The sequence below is a fragment of the Arvicanthis niloticus genome, chromosome 2 (genome assembly GCF_011762505.2).
Source record: "Arvicanthis niloticus isolate mArvNil1 chromosome 2, mArvNil1.pat.X, whole genome shotgun sequence".
Taxonomy (NCBI): domain Eukaryota; kingdom Metazoa; phylum Chordata; class Mammalia; order Rodentia; family Muridae; genus Arvicanthis; species Arvicanthis niloticus.
Window position 1 is genome coordinate 43,143,787 of NC_047659.1, and position 19,718 is coordinate 43,163,504.

General features: G+C 39.3%; 1 protein-coding gene across 2 annotated transcripts in view; it reads left to right on the forward strand.

Moving 5' to 3' along the window:
• LOC117703684 (xin actin-binding repeat-containing protein 2) overlaps positions 1-19,205 on the forward strand; it is an 82,563-nt gene extending 63,358 nt beyond the window's left edge. Inside the window, exons 7-9 of one of the 2 annotated variants that reach the window (XM_034495462.2) lie at positions 605-9,866; positions 11,894-12,011; positions 17,349-19,205. In XM_034495462.2, the coding sequence (XP_034351353.1) occupies positions 605-9,866; positions 11,894-12,011; positions 17,349-18,843 (10,875 nt within the window). In that variant the 3' untranslated portion in view covers positions 18,844-19,205. Of the gene's footprint in view, positions 1-604; positions 9,867-11,877; positions 12,012-17,348 lie in introns of both variants that reach the window. The other variant, XM_076928847.1, reaches the window with a different exon arrangement.
• Positions 19,206-19,718: the final 513 nt, after the last annotated feature.

The following is a 19,718-nucleotide window of genomic DNA, read 5'->3' on the forward strand; positions in this document are numbered from 1 at the left end:
AAGTAATTAAGTTGATTTTAAATGCCATATGGTTACATGCTCTGTTTTAAACGCCACACACACACAAAAATGAAAACCAAAAAACTCCACAAAAGTATTTCAAGACATGTTCTCTTTTTCTGAATATTACTTTTCTTATCAAGTAAAGAGGGAAATTTTAATAATATGTGTAAATGTTACACCAAGCAAAGTGTCATACACCTTTATGCTCAACACTTGAGAGGCAGATGCAAGAAGATCCCTGTGAGTTCCGGGCTTGTCAAAGCTACAAAGATCAATTCTGTCTCAAACAAAAAAAAAAAAGAGGGAGAGAGAGAGAGAATATGTATTAATTTTAAAATACTGAGACACTGGTTGAAAAGAATATGTATTAGTGTTGAAATACCGAGTCACTAGTTGATTGAAAAGCATTATTATTTTAAAAAATAGAATGATACTTATTAACACACATTGAATATTTTTCCAAGTAGGTTTAAACACAATGCATACCTCTTTTCCAAGGAAGGCATCATGGCAGAATCCTGATGTGGACAGGTATAAGGTAGGGCTCAGGAAATCTTCATACTACAATCATCGTGGTAAGCTTTGATTTTCTCTCTTAAAGATTGAAAATGACAGTGAAGAAACCTTAAAGCCATCACCAGCTGTGAGTACCTCTTCTTCTTATACTTCAACCAGGCAGAGGAAGGAAACCTCAACCTCAAGTTATAGTAATCGCAGTCTGACTTCAACAACCCTGGCAGAAAACAATGGCACCCCTTCAGGAAAGATGGAAGAGTTTCCTCCTCCCCCACCTGATGTTTTTCAGACACCAATGGATATGACAGCATTTTCCCAGTCCCCTGAATTCCCCAACCCTCCTAGAAGACTACCAATGCCCAAAGATTTATATTCCAAGCAAAGAAATTTGTATGAATTAAACCGTTTATACAGGCATATCCATCCAGAGTTAAGAAAAAACTTAGAAAAAGATTATATCAGTGAAGTTTCTGAAATTGTTTCTAGCCAGATAAACTCAGGGAACTCGATATCAGCAGATGTACAACAAGCTCGGTATGTTTTCGAAAATACAAATGACAGTTCTCAGAAAGATTTGAACTCAGAAAAAGAAAACCTGGAATGGGATGAAATTCTGAAAGGAGAGGTACAGTCAATAAGATGGATTTTTGAGAATCAGCCATTAGATTCTATCAACCATGGTTCTACAGATGAAGGGTACACTTCCAAAGGCATTGCTGACCAAGAACTCATTGCTGGAGGTGATGTGAAGTATACAACTTGGATGTTTGAAACTCAGCCAATAGATGCACTGGGAGTCCCTTCTGCTGGCACTGAAGGAAACACTGAGAAAATTCCTGAGCTGGCTAGAGGAGATGTTTGCACAGCAAGGTGGATGTTTGAAACAAGGCCTTTAGACTCCATGAACAAAATGCATGAATGTCAAGAAGAAACAGTATCTACTGTTACAAAGGATATAACTGGGGGAGATGTGAAGACTGTAAGATACATGTTTGAAACTCAAAAACTAGATCAACTTGGACAGCTTCACTCAGTGGATGAAATGAACTTATTACAACTAAGATCAGAACTCAAAGAAATTAAAGGAAATGTTAGGAGAAGCATAAAGTGTTTTGAAACTCAACCATTATATGTCATTAGAGATGGTTCAGGCCAAATGCTAGAAATTAAAACTGTGCAGAGAGAAGACATTGAAAAGGGAGACGTAAGAACGGCACGTTGGATGTTTGAAACACAGCCTTTGGACACAATAAACAAAGACATCACAGAAATTAAAGTTGTTCGAGGAATATCCATGGAAGAAAATGTCAAAGGTGGAGTGAGTAGAGCAAAGTGGCTATTTGAAACTCAGCCACTGGAAAAAATCAAAGAAGAGTCAGGTGAGGCTACGTTGAAAACAGAAGCAGTCATAGGTACAGATGTTTCTAGAAAGTGTTGGATGTTTGAAACACAGCCATTAGACATTCTAAAAGAATCTCCTGATATGGACAGTGTATCACCTGAAGAGAGAATAGGAGGGGACGTAAAAACCACCAAACACCTATTTGAAACAATCCCAATAGAGGCTTTAAATGACAGCCCAGATATTGGAAAGCTTCAAAAAATCACTGCCTCTGAAGAAGAAAAGGGGGATGTTAAGCACCAAAAATGGGTTTTTGAAACTCAACGCTTAGAAGATATTAGAGAAGATAAGAAAGAATACACCCGGACAGTGAGGCTAGAAGCAGTTGATAGAGGGAATGTAAAGAACTATACACATGACTTCGAATCCAATAATCTAATTAAGGTTGATGCATCACATCATATCGAGGTAGAAGGAGTCACAAGAGGCACTGTGGAGTTGAATAAATCTCTCTTTGAGACAACACCACTATATGCCATTCAAGACCATCTTGGAAAATACCACCAAGTAAAGACCGTCCAGCAAGAGGAAATAGTAAGAGGTGATGTAAGAAGCTGTAGATGGCTTTTTGAAACAAGGCCCATTGACCAATTCGATGAAAGCCTTCATAAATTTCAGATAATTAGAGGAATATCTGCTCAAGAAATACAGGCAGGGAATGTGAAATCTGCTAAGTGGTTGTTTGAGACCCAACCTCTTGATTCAATTAAATATTTTAGCAATGTGGAAGAAACAGACAGCAAAACTGAACAAAGTACTGATATTGTTAGAGGAGATGTCAAAACCTGTAAATGGCTATTTGAAACCCAGCCAATGGAGTCTCTTTATGAAAAAGCTTCTTTGATGACCAGCTCTGAAGATATTCATAAAGGTGATGTTAGAACCTGCACATGGCTATTTGAAACTCAGCCACTTGATGCCATAAAAGATGACTCTGAAGCAACAATAAAACTTCAAACTGTGAAACAAGAGGAGATAAAAGGTGGGGATGTTCGGACAGCATGTTTTCTTTTTGAGACCGAAAATCTGGACAACATACAGGGGGAAGAAGGGAAAGAAAATAAGCCCATGGAGATGGACATACAATCTGGGGATGTCTCTGGCATGAAGTATAAGTTTGAAAATCAGTCTTTAGACTCTATAAGTTGCAATTCAGAGAACGTTTTGAATAAGATCAAAACCCTGAAAACCGAAGACATTCAGAAAGGCAATGTTTTAAGTTGTAGGTGGCTATTTGAAAACCAACCTATTGATATGATAAAAGAAAGTCAAGAAGGGGATGGATTGGTTAAGACAGTGACAGACATACAAGGTGGAGATGTGAAAAAGGGATGCTTCATTTTTGAGACATTTTCTTTAGATGAGATTAAAGATGAATCTAATGGCATCAGCACAAGAGAAACAAATGCTGAGGAAGTAATAAAAGGTGATGTGAAAAGCTACAAAATGCTTTTTGAAACTCAACCACTCTATGCGATTCGAGACCAAGAAGGGTTTTATCATGAAGTGACAACAGTTAAAAAAGAGGAAACAATTCACGGAGATGTACGAGGAACAAGGTGGCTCTTTGAAACAAAACCATTAGACTCAATTAATGAATCAGAAGATGTATACGTTATTAAATCTGTCACGCAGGAAGACATTCAGAAGGGGAATGTGAGTTCTGTCAGATACAGGTTTGAAACTCAACCACTGGATATGATTTTAGACAAATCACATAATATTGTGCCCACTGTTGACTATATTCAAGGAGGCAATGTGCAGATGAATAAGCAATTATTTGAGTCTGAAGGTGGTGACAAGAAGAATTATGTAAGAACAGTGAGCGTCAATGAAATACAAAAGGGCAATGTTAAGACTTCTACTTGGCTCTTTGAAACTCACAGCATAGATGAGCTGGGAGAAGGGTCCAGATATGAAAATATTAAGACAGTCACCCAGGAAGATGTGCAGAAAGGTGATGTGAAGCAAGCGGTGTGGCTTTTTGAAAATCAGACTTTGGATTCCATTAAGGAACTCGATGAAAACAACACCAAAATGACCAAGGAAGAAATTCCTCCATCAGATGTCAAGACAACTACGTGGCTCTTTGAAACAACACCTATTCACGAATTTAATGAAACTAGAGTAGAGAAAGAAGAAATTATTGGTAAAAGCATTAAAAAAACCTTGGAAGACCTCTACTCTCGAAGAGTTGTTGAAGCTCCCGGAATTATCATTGAAGCTGATGAAGTTGGGGATGTCAGAATGGCAAAATACAAGCTCATGAACCAAACAACTCCTGAGATCCAGAAGGAAAAAGTTATCAGAGCTGATCTCAGAAACATAATGATGAATTTACTTTCCCAAAGAGACTGCACAAAGAAAGAGATATTTGTCAGTGAAGAAGAGAAGGGAAATGTCAATTTTACTAAAACTCAATTATTAAACAGATCAATGGAATTTCATGCTGAAAAGGAAGAGATAGTGAAAGGGGATGTAAAACAAGCAATCCAAAAGCTGTTCTCGGAGGAAAGATGTACAAAGAAAGGCATATTAATTCAAGAAGATGAAAAGGGAGATATTAACATGACTATCTATTGTCTTCTTCATGAAAATGCTGGCGACAAGACTGAGCGAGAAGACATACTGGGAGGTGATGTGAGGCGCACCATTCATAACCTTTTATCTTCTGCATCAAATGATAAAATATCAGAAAGGACAAAAATCGATGCTTCGGAGAGGGGAAACGTTCAGTTCTTCACAACATGCATAGAAACTGGAGCTTTGGATTACCTCAAGCAACTGCAAGCAGGGTCAAGTGAAACACTCACAGCTAGAAAGCAAGAAGGAGAGGAAGAAATAATCGGTGGTGATGTTGAGGGAACAAAATTCTTACTAAAGAAACGGCAGTCTTCCTTTGAGCGTACCATTAGTGAAACTGACATCATCCCTGGAGATGTGCGTAATACAGTCAAAGTCTTCATGACAGAGCCTCAGAGTTCCTCTTATAAGACAGTGAAAGAAGAGATTATGAAAGATGATTTGAAATCAACTCTGAATTCTCTTAACCAGGCCATGAGTCAGAAAACAGTGTCTAAAACAGAAGAAATTATGAAAGATGACAGGCTGGCCATACTCAAGTCACTAAAGGAGTCAGGCGACAGACAGAAAGAACTTAAACAATCTGGTGGCATGTCTAGTGATATTGGGCAAGCTATTGAGTGCCTTGAAAAGGTTACAAATACAAGGACTGAAATATTGAAAAAGGAGCTGATATTGGATGATCTTAAAACATCATTAAGGTCTTTGAAAGAAGAACAATGTGGTTTCAAAGAGGTTGAAAAACAGGGAATAGTCAAAGATGCACTACCTGGCATGCTACAATTCTCAGAAAGACAAAAAATAGGGATTCATCCAGCGACTGTCCAGAGAGACAAAAAAAGTCTTCTTCAACCAGTGCCAGGACCATTTGAGCCAGCAAGCAGGCAGCAAGCAGGACCAGGCACTCTTGATGAAACTACACAGAAATCCTGCCATCGGTCTTTAATAGAGGAAAGAACTGAGGCTAATCTTCCCAAAGCCCCTAAGGGCACTGTAAAGATTGTCATTGATCGTGAACAAAACAATGATGCTCTTGAGAAAAGCCTTAGAAAAATGTCTAATTCAGAACATAGAGCTATGAAAAATGTCTTAGACATGGGTGACAGAATGGGTGTCTGGACTGAGAGCAAAGAATATCTGTGTAGTGGTGACCATATGAACAAACATTTAACTGCAACCATGTCAATGAAGGACAATCTAAAAACCAAGGAATCAGAGAATGTGAGAGAATCAAAGAATGATGCCATTAGCTCCACCCAGTCAGTGAATAAAACATTTAGAAAGCAACAGACTGAAACCTGTGAACTAGGGAATGATCACTGGAAGTCTCAGTTCAAGAATTCCTATGGGAAGAATCAAAAAAATATCCAAAACATTGGGATGACAAACGACTTTCAGAAGGAAGCCTTGCGACACCAGGAAAAGCAATACTCTAATAAAGATGTGAAGAAAAATGACATGAGCCTTCAACCTTTGCCTATAGGTAAGGATGTTCACAGTGTACCAGATGTGACAGTCTCTGGGAAAAACCACGAAAGAATTCAAGCAACTGACAAGAAACAGAAAATTGATGTTTGTCTAGAAAGCCAGGACTTTCTAATGAAGACAAATACTTCCAAGGAGTTAAAAATGGCATTGGAGCAGTCCTTTAATCCAATCAACCTCCACCCTGCATGTAGTATAAAAGAAAGTGAGGACTCCCTTCCACCTCCATCTCCCCCTCCTCCTCCACCTTCCAATGCATCATCAGAAATTGAGTTTCCCCTCCCTCCTCCACCACCTTTCATGCTGTTGCCTGAAAAAAATGAGTTTCCTCCCTCATCACCCACAGAGAAGACAAGGACTGAATTTGAAAACCTCCCAACCCTCCCTCTTCTTCCACCACCAGTAGATGAAAAATCTGAACAAGAATGTCTGTCAACATCCCTACCTCATCCCCCTCCTCCAACTCCATCACAACTAGCACATCTTTCCTCCTCTGTTCCAGAACATCACAGTCAAACACTTTTACAACAGTATTCCCAAAAAGAACACTTGGATTCTCATCAGCTTCCCTCACAGGCTAAAATCCTAACAGGAAAATCGCCACCTCCTACCCTCCCCAAACCCAAACTTCCCAAGAGAATTAAAGATAAGATGAGCCAGTATTCCTCAAGCAGTGAATTGGAACAATCTCTGTCAGATATGGAAATTAAAGCTACCTTCTCAAAGGATCAGAAAAGATCAATGGTGACAATGGGCAGTGAGCACACAGAGACAAAGCAAGAAGTATTCACAAAAAGTCTTAGAAGAAATCAGCGGCCCATTGACTCTCTCTCTCAGACAGATCCAAAAATTCCAGCACCCAAGGAAAAACAGACTGCAACCCTTGTTAAATCCCACTCATTTCCATCAGGTTCAGAACAACAAAGTCCTAAGCCTTACATGAGAAAATTTAAGACACCTTTAATGATTGCTGAAGAAAAATACAGACAGCAAAAAGAAGAGCTTGCAAAACAGAGACAGGAGACTTCGTGCCACATCATCAAAACAGAAACCCAGCACCAAAGCTTATCAGAGAAGGGGAAAGAAATGGAGCTACAAAAAGCAACCCAGGAAATTTCCACACCCAGAAACGAGTCAGGCTTCACGAGGGTACAACCCAACCTGGACCACAAAAGCAATGCTGTGATTGCAAGTAAACACTCTGAAAGACAGCCCTCCACAGCTTCTGCATTGACAGTTGCAACTGAGAGGCTCCAGCATGTTCTAGCTGATTCAGAAGATAAGCTTACCCTGAGACAGGAAGGCATACAGAACCCAAGTGAGCCCCTACAATCAAAATCAGCTTGTGAAATTAACCAGAGTCACAAAGAATGTGAGACACAGCAAACATTTGAGCAACATGTGGAGAAGTTACCCTTTCCCCAAACCAAACCTATTTCCCCAAGTTCCAAAGTGAAAACTATCAGGCTTCCAACTCTAGATCATATACTGACTGAAACAAAACTCAGTTCTGAACATCACATAAAGCAGTCTGAAGTTGACATTCAAACCAGTACTAAACAAATGAATAGGGAAATCAAGAAAACCCAAGAAAGCACACAGTGTGATAATAAGCAATCTATGCCTGAAAACTATTTTCAGTTACCGAAAACAGAGAAACGGGTGACCATACAGATGCCCAAAGAATATGCAGAGAAAAATCATAAAAGTAAGCTCCACACAGTTTCCAAGAAGCATGGAGGATTTGGGGAGTTTGACAGAGGGAATATCCTGGGGAGGGAAGGAAAAAATCAGGACTCCTCCATGAGCAGTTCAAAAGAAAGCAGACTAATAGCTGAAAGAAAACCAGAACATCTGCAGGACCAGAGTGTACCAAGGTTAGTCCAACAAACGGTTATTGATGAACGCCTGGACTCACAAATTCAGAATTTTCAGCAGACACAAACTCAAACTTCTAAAAGTACAATTGAGCATAAAGAACTGTCCCAGCCTTACAATGTTATGCAGGAGAAAAAATGTCTTAGAGACAAGGGCAAACAACAGAGACAGGTCTCCTCTAACACTGAAGATTCAGAGCAAGAGATAAGACAGGACAAATCTTCATTTTCCTCTGTGAAAGAATCCTGGCAGGATGATGGAAAATGTGCCATACATATATTGGAATTCTTGCGAAAACGTGAAGAACTACAGCAGATTTTGTCTAGAGTAAAACAGTTTGAAGCAGAGTCAAGTAAAAGTGGCCTTAAAACATTTCAGACACTGTTAAATATTGTTCCAGTATGGCTGATAAGTAAGGAAAAAAGAGAATATGGAGTTCGTGTTGCCATGGAGAATAATTTAGAAAAAGTCAAAGAAGAAATAACACATATTAAAACTCAAGCCGAGGATATGCTGGTTCACTGCGAACATGTAATTCGAACAGCCATGATGGCTTCCCAAACAGGAAAGCAGAGAGATAAACCTACCAATCTTAATGAAATGCCACTAAAATTGTCTAATGGTAATCTCAGCTCTAATAAATGCACTGAACAGAAAGAAAGTAAAATTGTAGAAGAAAAATTAACACACCACCAAGTAGCAACCCAACCTGAGGCAGCAACTCATAATCCTGCTAAAACATACCAGGAGACTAAGGGGGAAGGCAGTAAGGTAGCTCCTCCCTCTTTGAAAACTCGCCCGCCATCACCAACTTTCATTACAATAGAATCCACTGCCCGCAGAGCAGAAACCTCGAGCGAGCTTTCTCAGTCCCCTAAACATAACAGTTGTATTGAACCTCCACCCAGAAGACCCATGGAACATACCTCTAGACTTCCCAGAACAAGTACATCACCTTCTCCGCCAAGAAGTCGTTCAGAACAACTTGTCAGACTCAAAGACACCACGGCGAGGTTAGCCAAAGGCACCATCCCCTGTTCACCAGGAACCCCAGTTCCAATTGTAGAGAAGAGATCTGAAGTTGTCATGTCTCCAGCCACACTTCGCAGGCAAATCAAGATAGAAAGCCGTGGTGGAGACTCACCACCCACCATCACAATACCTGTGAGTGTAAACCACGTCGTTAGTGGTTCCTTCAGAGAATCTGTAGACGCTCAAGAGGCAGTGAAGAAAACAGAAAAAAAGGAGACTTATGTTCATAAAGACAAAATAAATTCTGTCATTAGAACAATGCCAGAGACTGAAAGCTATGACGCCGTTGAAATCATCCGCAAGGTGGAAGGGCCCCACCTATCAGAACACACAGAGAGATTTGAAGCCACCAATCAAACTGTTCAAATGGCTGAACGTTTTCTGAATGGCCATGAAAATGAAATAAACAGATGGTTTAAGGAATTTGAGAATGACCCAATTTTCAGAGCAAAGACGACAGAGAGAAGAGCTTATGCAAATGGCGAAATAAACCACAACATGAAACAAGAGAGTCACGCATTTTGCAAGGAGGAATTTGGATTAGCATCTTCTTCGGAAACTGCTAATTTTACAGGCTTTTCTTACAGACATCCTAGAGAGCATCAAGCGAACCCTCCTGCAATGCAGCCCAGGGTTCATTCTGAAACAAGGTCTCTCAATGAGCATTTCTTGAGTGTGGATGCGTTCGACAGTCAGATTGTTGGGTCAAAGGTAGCAACCTCATCATCAAGAAGTTCAGAAGCTGGCAGATCCGGTTTTGACTTCAAGCATGCCCCACCGACCTATGAAGACGTCATCGCTGGTCACATCCTAGATATTGCAGATTCACCTACAAACCTCAGACGGAATTTTCAAGAGACATGGCAGGAAAGTGAAAGAGTTTTTAAGCGCGTGGGATATGAAACCTCGGATGCACATGCAACAGAAATGAGCAGGGTCTTCCAGGAAGAATCTGCCTTTTTAAGTGGTAAATGAGATTGAAGAGTGTGAAAGAAGATTAACCCATTTGAAAGCCTGTGTGCCAAAGCCAGATGATTTGTAATTAAAACAGTGTGTGGAAATAACCAAGTAACAAGCTAGGACTAACAGCTACCCAGGAGGGCTTCTGATTCGCTACTGTTCTTGCTTTCATTACTTGCTTTTGTATAATAACATCTGATATGATCTGCAGTATATATTTCTGCAACCTGTCCTTCAAATTCAAACAAAATAGGAGTTTGAAGAAACCTTAAGACATAATAATAGTAACTGGCATTAGTAACTGTGGAACTAGTTATTTGCTATAGAACTAACCAATTACTAAAATGTCCTAATAAAATTGAATTAATTAAGTAGTTTATGATTGTATCAGATTAAAACCTTCAGCCTGGTATTGCTAAATTTTAACTGTTTATTTAAATAGTCTCTACATTGTATTCAATACACATTAGTGATAACCCAGACAGAACTCACAGTATGCATGCATACTAAAAGTATTTTCATCATTCTGATAAATGTATATGTGGTAACCGTAAATATTTTAGCTGTTATTATTGAATTTAGGTGATTTTATTTACTGAAACCAATATTTTCTATAACTGATATTTTCACCTTTATGAACATAAACTCTAAATGGTAACTCAGTTGGCCTCATTCATAGATAAGGATAAGCCATGTGTATTAAAATTTGATTATGTTTGTAAGATAAGGACTTTAACACATTTGAACATAGTACATGATATTTTTTAATATCATAAGATAGCTCACTCTATTTTATTTTCCACACTTTTTAAAATTAATGAAGCTTTGTGATCAAAAGTATTGGATGTACTAAATAGGCATCATTAATATAGTCCACTCTTTAGACAGATTGAAAGAAATAGAAAACTTGAAAATAAAAACCACTGAAATTAATAATTATGCCTCTCATATTTACCACACATGTGTCTAGTTTATCAAGTTAATATGGTTTCTTAATGTGCTTGCTTCTGGCATAATTAAGCAAAGATGTCTAATTAATTTCAACTGTTCACTTTTTGTTAAGACAATCTGAAACCATAGACAACACAGAAAAGCTGGTGTTAAGTATAGAAATATGTCTCTACAGGAATCAAAGGGGCAAAGGAGTCCTCTCAATCACAGAGATGCAGAGTGCAGGCACTAAAGTAGTTTCTGTATGAAGGACCTTTGACATACTTGCTTTCGTAGGTGACAAATACAAATGCTGTGTTAGTCTCAGAAGAGTATGGTGAAAATTAAAACCCATATTTAACCGATATATCTTTGTCCACTGTAAGCCACCATAGAAACCCTGGTTAGTAAGGTAACTAGTGTTCTTTATAGGACTATCCTTTACAGGGGAGCAATGGGAAGTGACTGTAAGTACTGAGACAGAGACGCAGAGAACACAGGAAGAGCAGATGCAAGGGTGCAGAAGGCTGTAAAAATCTAAAGCCAGTTAGGTAACGGTAGAGGCCCCTGCCTCACCTTTCATACATGGGAGAGTATCATTACAAGGCAGTTAATGTCATGAGGTAAACCTAGAACTGTTGAGAAGATATTTAATTGAATATTATATAGTTTCTTACTTATAAAACTGTATGTACTTTAAAACAATTTATATGGTTTTAAAATTTTATGTAAACATGCATGCATATGGAGAGCTTAGTTGCTTGAAATGATGTGCTTTCTCAAGGTTCCTCACAAGTTTACTGTGTAGGTTTAATATATTAACATAAATAAGCACATTTATGTGTTTATTGTGTAATTGGCCAAGGCATTCATAAGGACTACATGATAAAGGCATTAAATTTTTGTACCAGATCCCAAAACTCTATGCTAGTATACCCTGTTCAGAGAAAGGAAACAAAAGATTATTGTTAAAGCTGTTTCACTTCATCTGCATGGCCAGTCAGTGTAATATTTGTTTTCTTATGCTTTTACAGTTGTGACTGAAAATAGAAATATATATATGAGCCTTTTTACATTTTTATTTTTAGAAACTGTTGGTCCAAGACAAGGAAATTTGCATAATTTGTCAAAAGACAGTTTATCCAATGGAGTGCCTCGTAGCAGACAAGCAGAATTTTCATAAATCTTGCTTCAGATGCCACCATTGCAGCAGTAAACTGAGGTAAAATGTCTTGTTGATTGTGCCACATAGATCAAATAACCTTGTAGCAGATCCATAATATCTAGTCCCTACAGTAGTGGTTCTCAACTTCCCTAATACTGCAACCCTCTAATACAGTTCCTGGTGTTTTGGTGACCCTGAATCATAAAATTATTTTCATTACTACTTTATAACTGCATTTTTGCTAGTTATTCATTGGTAGTGTAAATACCTGATATTTCTGAAGGTCTTAGGTGACCCCTATGAAAGGCTCATTTGAATCCCCCAGAGGGGCTATAACCCACAGATTGAGAACCATTGGTCTAGAGAGTAGAATTTTCCAGATCTTGCCAATGCCTCCAGTGACTAGTCACACTGGTGGGGTGGGGTGTTCCTGTTCTATTGTACATTGGTCAGGTTGGTTGTCAACCTTTCCCTTTCCCAAGCTGCCTTTCTTGTTGTGGAAGCCACATGGGTGAGAGGGCATTCTGAGTTACTGAGCAAGTCAGGATGTTTATTTAAGTTAGTGCTGTGGCTGGAGGTATAAGCTTTAGATTAGAAGCTTTAAAGTCTTTCTGTAAAAGGCAGATAGTAAATATCGTCATTTGGCTGGCTATTCTGTTCCCATCAGGACTCCTGTTTCATAGCAGTCCAAGAAAAGCTGTTTACCCGGAACAAGTGGAAGTAGCTGTAAATGAATAGGCTCGGATGCGTTCCAGGGAAACTTTGTATCCCAAAGCAGGGGAGGTAAAGATCTTGCCTGTTTGAGCTACATTCTCTAAGTTAGGAAGCAGAATTGGGAATAATATCAGTGACAGGTCAGTGGAAAGCTGTTTGTTTCTGAAGCAAAAGAAGCACGCTAATCAACGGAAGTGGCAAGAGCTTTCCTTTTCCACACCTCTCAAAGTAGATGCATTAAATAGACGTGACATTTGGTAAGGCTGCAGTTTGAAATGCTGAAGGGGAATGAATCTATTTTGCTGAATCTAATGTGCACCGCTCAAACTAGCACTTTCCTGACTTTAATTGGCAGTGTCAAATGTTCCTCATTGCAACGTTATTCTCCCTTGGTTTCTATGACAGTCTAACACCATAGCGATGCTCCTCTTCTTTCCCGATGCTCCTTTGCAGGCACCTGTGTGGGCGACTCTTTCTGACCGTCAATGAGATGTTAGAGCTCTTCAGATATGCTCTTCGCATTGTTTCTTTTTCCTTCTGGTGAATCACATACAGTCTTGTAACTTGTAACAGTCTTCCACGTGGTGATGACTCTGAAATGTGTACTGTTGAGCCAGATTGCACCTTTGCTCATTAAATGTGTATATCCAGCTAATAGATGTCTCTGCATGCATGATGATATCAGTGGGACCCTTTTCCTTCTCATTGTTGATATTCATCCTGGGTTTAACCTAGTCATGAAGTGACTGTTCACTTATCCTCTCCTTCACTCCTAGCACCCAAGCCATCCCTCACTTCTTTATTATAGGGCTCCTATAGTTCCCTCTTAAGCTGTGCACAGTCTGCCATCCCCACAACCCAACTGTCATTCCAGCCGCTATTGTCTCTCACTTGGGCGAATGCCACAGACATCATAGCTAGAGATTTGGCCTCCCTGTGTTTATGTCTCTTACCAGCACCACTATAAAAAAAAAAAAAAAAAAAAAACCTGTCCTAATACTGTGTTCTATAATGTAGGAGATCTTTCTAAAGCACAAACTTGAAGTCACCTCTCTGTCTAAAACGTAGACTAGCTTCTCCTGTCCATTAAAGAATATCTAATATGCAGTTAAAAGAAACCCCTGTTTATCACCAATTCAAGCATCCCTAAGCCTTCCAAGTTGTATGTTATTTTCCATGCAGAAGTATGTCCTTCCACCTCCAATTCATAGCTATTTTTCCCTTTGCTTCTATCTAGAACCAGGTACCATCCCTACTCCTTCTAAGGGTACATCCATCTGCTAGATCTCTATTGGGTTAATGTCCATTCATTCTTCAGACCTTACCCTAAGGCTATACCATCCATGAAGCTTCATGTGACTTTCATGAACAGGTCAGGTATCCTTCCTAAATATTCCTCAAGCCATTTCTTGCACTTTCCCCACTGCCAATGTGATCTAATATAATTCTCATCTCTCATCGACATTAATTGTACTACTGTTCGCTTTTTCCAACACCTAGTCAAGGCTGATATACAATGAAGACTCAAAAATTACATATTCAAAGACTGATATTTTTAAGTGATGAATCAAAAATACAAAGAAAGTTGAACAAGCCAAATACACTGTATCATGAATCATTACAGCATGACCACTTTGTAACCACTAACCAAGGTAAAAAAAAAAAAAAAAAAAAAAAAAAAAAAAAAAAAAAAAAAAAAAAAAAAAAAAAAAAACCAACGTTTTGAGAGCCCTGTTTGGAAGACTCTTTTGTGGATTCCATTTTAAACATGACATGCACTTATCCCCAGGACTAAAATTATCCATTCAAGTGATCATGTCTTTTCCTTTCATTGTTGCTGCCCTGTGTATTTTCTAGTACTCTTATTTATTTTGTTGTATATTGCAATCACTTTTATCTCCTACTTTTATCTCCCACTTTTATCTCCCTTTTTGCCTCACACGTTCCTTTAGAACACAGAACATTTTGGCCTGTGGAATGTTTCAGTCTGAAGTTGCTGATTGCACACTCACCAAGCAGTTCAGGCTTCTCCTTGTCTTGGATGCTTCAAAACTAACAGAACTAGGTTTTGGATTGGACCGAAAGGTGTACACTCTACCTGGCCAAGTTACCACCTTTAAGGGGAAAAAAAGGACGATCTTCACAACTTACTAAAAGTGTGGGTATGGTTACGGATGGTTGAATCCCCACAGTCAAATGTACTGAGAGGAGTTCACCTCTTTTACCCCCAGTCAGAGAAATCTCTTCTCTTTCAGTCATCTGCAGGGTACTTTTGCTATGACCGTAATAGACTTTAGGGAATTCCTCTTTATCTGACAGTTAAAGAATAGCTTTACATTTCCTGTGCAAGTACTGATTCTGTAATTTCTGTAAGGCATATTTAACTTTAATGCAGCTGTTCTCAACCTGTAAGTTGTGACCCCTTTGGGGGTCAATGGCCCCCTTCACAGGGGTGGCCTAAGACCATGAGAAAACACAGATATTTGCATTATGATTCAGAATAGTAGCAAAGTTACAGTTATGAAGTAGCAAGGAGAATAATTTTATAGTTAGAGTCACCATGACATGAATAACTGTTAAAGGGTTAGGAAGGTTTAGAGTCACTGCTCTAATGACATGTGCTACTTAATGTCAACACTCTTGGTGCCCACTCTACTCTTTTCAGGTTTGTTTCTAAGCCTTTTAGTGGGAAGAACTAATAAATGCTTACATATATTATACACCACAAGAGTGTGTGTGTGTGTGTGTGTGTGTGTGTGTGTGTGTGTCTGTCTGTCTGCCTGTGTCTGTGTCTGTGTCTGTGTCTGTGTCTGTGTCTGTGTCTGTGTCTGTGTCTGTGTCTGTGTCTGTGTCTTTCTTCATTCACTCCTCAAACATAAAGAAGATGGAGCCAGGCCAAATGGTCTATGCTTTTAACAAATAGATCATGAGGAAAGAGGAAATGCAGTGGATGTTTAAAGATTAAAAGGGGTTAACCATTCACAACAAACTAAACCTGTGTTTGGAGCTACTCAAAGTCTGTTTGGGGAACCCAATTACACCCTATATGACAATAAAATGTGAATAGTGGGCCTGAGGTATGCCCCGGTGTCAGAGCACATGTCTAGCACACGAATGGCCCTCAATTCAATGTCAGGTACTATTAAAACATCATAACAGATTTAGAATTAGAGTGTCTTATAGTCATTCGTTTAGCCATGGGTTGGAGCTGGGAATGTAGCTAAGGTGGTAGAGTGATTGTGTAACATGCACAAGGCCCTGGGTGGGTAGCAGAGCTCTGCATCATTAAGAACAGTAGTGCATGCCTGTAATCCTGGTGCTAGCTTCAAGTCATCCAACAGCTGCATTTTGAGTTCATGGCCACCCTGAGGGACATGAGACCAGCAACCACATGGCTGCTCACAACTGTCCTGGATGCCAGTCCCAGTGGACCTGACTCCCTCTTCTGGCCTCCTCCTGCACTAGACACTCACATAGTGAACATACATACAACAGACAAAATACACATTTTTTTTAAAAAAAAAGTTTAAAGTCACTGGATAATAAAATATACTAATAGTACCAATTTATTTACCAAAATTTTATAAAATTTACATTTGATTTCATTCACTTACTCTCTGTTCTTTAAAAAAGAAAAAGTTACTGATCATCCATACCAAATCACTTAGACACTGACTACACACAGTTAGTTTCTGCCCCCTTAACCTTTTATTTCATGCTCCAAGTATCATGGTGTTTATTAGTGCCAAGTCTAGCTCTGGTGCTACTTTAGATATTCTAGTTATTCACATGTATTTTCTATGACACTCAACAGAAAGTGATTTGGTGGAGGCAGTATTCCTTAAATTGTTATGCTGGTAACATTCAGCCTGTGTCCTATGTGGTAGAAAGGTATTTTTGCTCACATTAAAATCTTAAAATCTTTGAGTAATATTTGCTTTCACTGACTATCTCAAATGTCTCAAGTGCTTTATTTTCATTTCCTTCCTGTATAAAGTATTGGAACAGCCTGCTAACCCAATTTTCATCTTTATATAATACATTCTCCTTTTGGAGATACAAGCTCTTTGTTGTTGGTGTTGTTGTTGTTGTTGTTGGTAGTGGTGGTGGTGGTAGTGGTGGTGGTGGTTTTGTTTTGTTGAAGATAAAGTCTCACTGTGTATCTCTGGGAATCCTAGAGTACACTATGTAAACCAAGATGCCCTCAAACTCATGGAGATCCACCTGTCTCTTTCTCCCAAGTACTGGTATTAAATGAACTACAGCCATGGCAACACAAAAAAAGTTCTTTTCTCTATTTTTTATTAAAAGTTTGGTAGTTTTAGCAGAATAGTTCTTGGCACCTGTCATTCTGGGTCTGGACTGTAGGCTTGGAGGTCATAAGGTTGCACAGATTTGAACCCCTCAGTTTAGTGGCATGTACAGAATCTGAGAACACCTATTACACCCCTGGTGATATACAGATTCTAAATACTGAAAGTCACACATCACAGTGCATACTGGTGATAACTCACCTAACAGGAATTTCAATCACCTGGACCATTCCTTTTGGTTTTACTGAATCACTGACTCATTACTACAATAATTCTGCAATTCTCTGTGAATTTACAGTAATTATACAGATATAATATAATTAATATTATAATTATACTAATTATAATATTTCTTTTCTTTTGGCAGTTTGGGAAATTATGCATCACTTCATGGACAAATATACTGCAAGCCTCACTTTAAACAACTTTTTAAATCTAAAGGAAATTATGATGAAGGTTTTGGACACAAGCAACATAAAGATCGATGGAATTGCAAAAACCAAAGCAGCTTAGTTGATTTTATACCCAGCGGAGAGCCCGATGTGTGTGAAAACCCTACAACAGATTCCCTTTTGCTTGGGGATTTTACTACCCATGCAGATGCTCGGAACAGCAAGCGGCAAGACAATGATTTGAGAAAATGGGGAGAGAGGGGAAAATTAAAAATTGTTTGGCCTCCTTGTCAGGAGATGCCTAAGAAAAACTCTTCCCCTGAGGAAGAACTCAAAGTAAATAAAGCTAAGTGGCCTCCTGAAGTGACCATCCCTGTCCCCTCAGAATTTAAAAGGGAATCACTGACCGAACAAGTGAAAATGTTAGAAAGTCAAAGGCAAGAACAAGATAGCCTCCCTGACTTGCAGCCCTGCCAACGCGTTTGTCAGAAAGAGGACATTACAGGAATCAAAGAAATAAAAGTGTACGAAGAAGGAAAAGATGAGAAAGAAGTAAAGGGGAAAGTGCAGGATGTGCTGAAAGATGCAGAGGGCTTGAGGAATAAGAGAAAAAGTGGGATGGAGCTTAACGACCATAATGCACATGCTCAGAGTGATGGACAGGAAAAGACTGCTGGTACTAATGAACCTGACAGTGCAGACGTTTTACAAGTTACAAACACCGATGATGAGGCAGGGCCAGAAAATCATAGGGAGAACTTCAATAACAATAACAATAACAATTCTGTAGCTGTCTCCTTGTTGAATAATGGCAGGCAGAAGACATCTATTTCAGAATGTCCTCATCTATTACAGACAGCCAGTGAAGCAAACTATTACACAAGTGAATACCAAATTAAAAAGTTTAACCACGCGTCTAGAATCTCAGAGTTACTTGGTATATTTGAATCTCAAAAGTCGTCCTCCAAGAATGTCCTAGCCTTGGCTCTGGAGCGAACAGCTGACAGAGGGACTGCAGGCAGTCCCATGCAGCTGGCGCTGAAGCCAGGCTTCCAGCAGGGTTTATCAGTTAAAGGAGAAAGCCTTGCAGCATCTCCTGGTATAAACCGGTTACACATTAAAAGAAACCATGAAAATAACAAAAATGTACACCTTTTCTTCTCTAACACTGTGAAAATCACTTCTTTTTCCAAGAAACATAACATCCTTGGGTGTGATTTAATCGATTCTGTTGATCAACTTAAAAACATGTCATGCTTGTATTTAAGAGAACTTGGAAAAAATGTCAAATGCTGGCATGGTGAAACCGCAGGAGCGGCTCGGCATGGTGGAAAAATGTGTTTTGATGCTCAGAGGCAAGGGAGTGTGGCTAAGCCTGTGTTTCCCAGCATGCAGTGCCAGGCTCAACATCTGACTGTGGAAGAGCAGATTAAACGAGACAGGTGCTACAGCGACAGTGAGGCTGACTGAACAGTCTTTGGCCACTTGCAGGCACTCGGGCACTGAGCGAGAATGTTCTCAGAGAAGACCTCCGGATCATCGCTAACCTTTTGATGAATTTGTAAAGATCACGTTTTAAATCTCATCTTTCACAGGACATTATTTCTTGTATCGCACTCCATAATTCTTTTTCACAATTCACACGAGACTAGTTTGGATCTGAATGAAATGCTGAGATGAAACAAGGTGGCCATGTTTCCTTTTAAAGGGCACATGGGCTACGGTTTTCCTGTGTGGTAAAAGTGGGAGAGAGTCTGTACTGTTGGTGTTCATCGCCAGTCTGATACCTACCTTCTCTATAATTTCTGATGAAATAAAATTTTGTCAACTGAGATGCAAACTCTTATGAATTTGTGGCTCGCCCCTTCCCCCCCCCCCCCCGTCCTAAATATTGCCATATCAAGTTTTCAACAATTGAAAAATATTTAAGAGGCCAATAGTGATTGCTCACACCTTTAATCCCAGCACTCAGGAAGCAGAGGCAGGCAGATCTCTGTAGATAAAGTATTTGGTATGCAAACATGAGGCCTGGTATCCAGATTCCCCAGGGCCCACGTCAAAAGTCAAGGAATGCTGGAAGCAACACCCATAAATTCTCGTCAAAAATGCTTCCAGAACATAAGCCAATCAGAAACAACACCAATAAACACGCTGACCTGGAAATGGAAAAGCTAGTGAGGCTTCCAAACACGCAGAGCTACAGAGAGCTAAGGAATGCTGACACTGAGAAGAGCACACCAAATAGTCCGTCTGGAAACGCTAATATTATACAATCTATGTTTGTATTAATCTATTTAGGAATACATCAATGCACATGTGCATACACAAACACATACACAACAAGA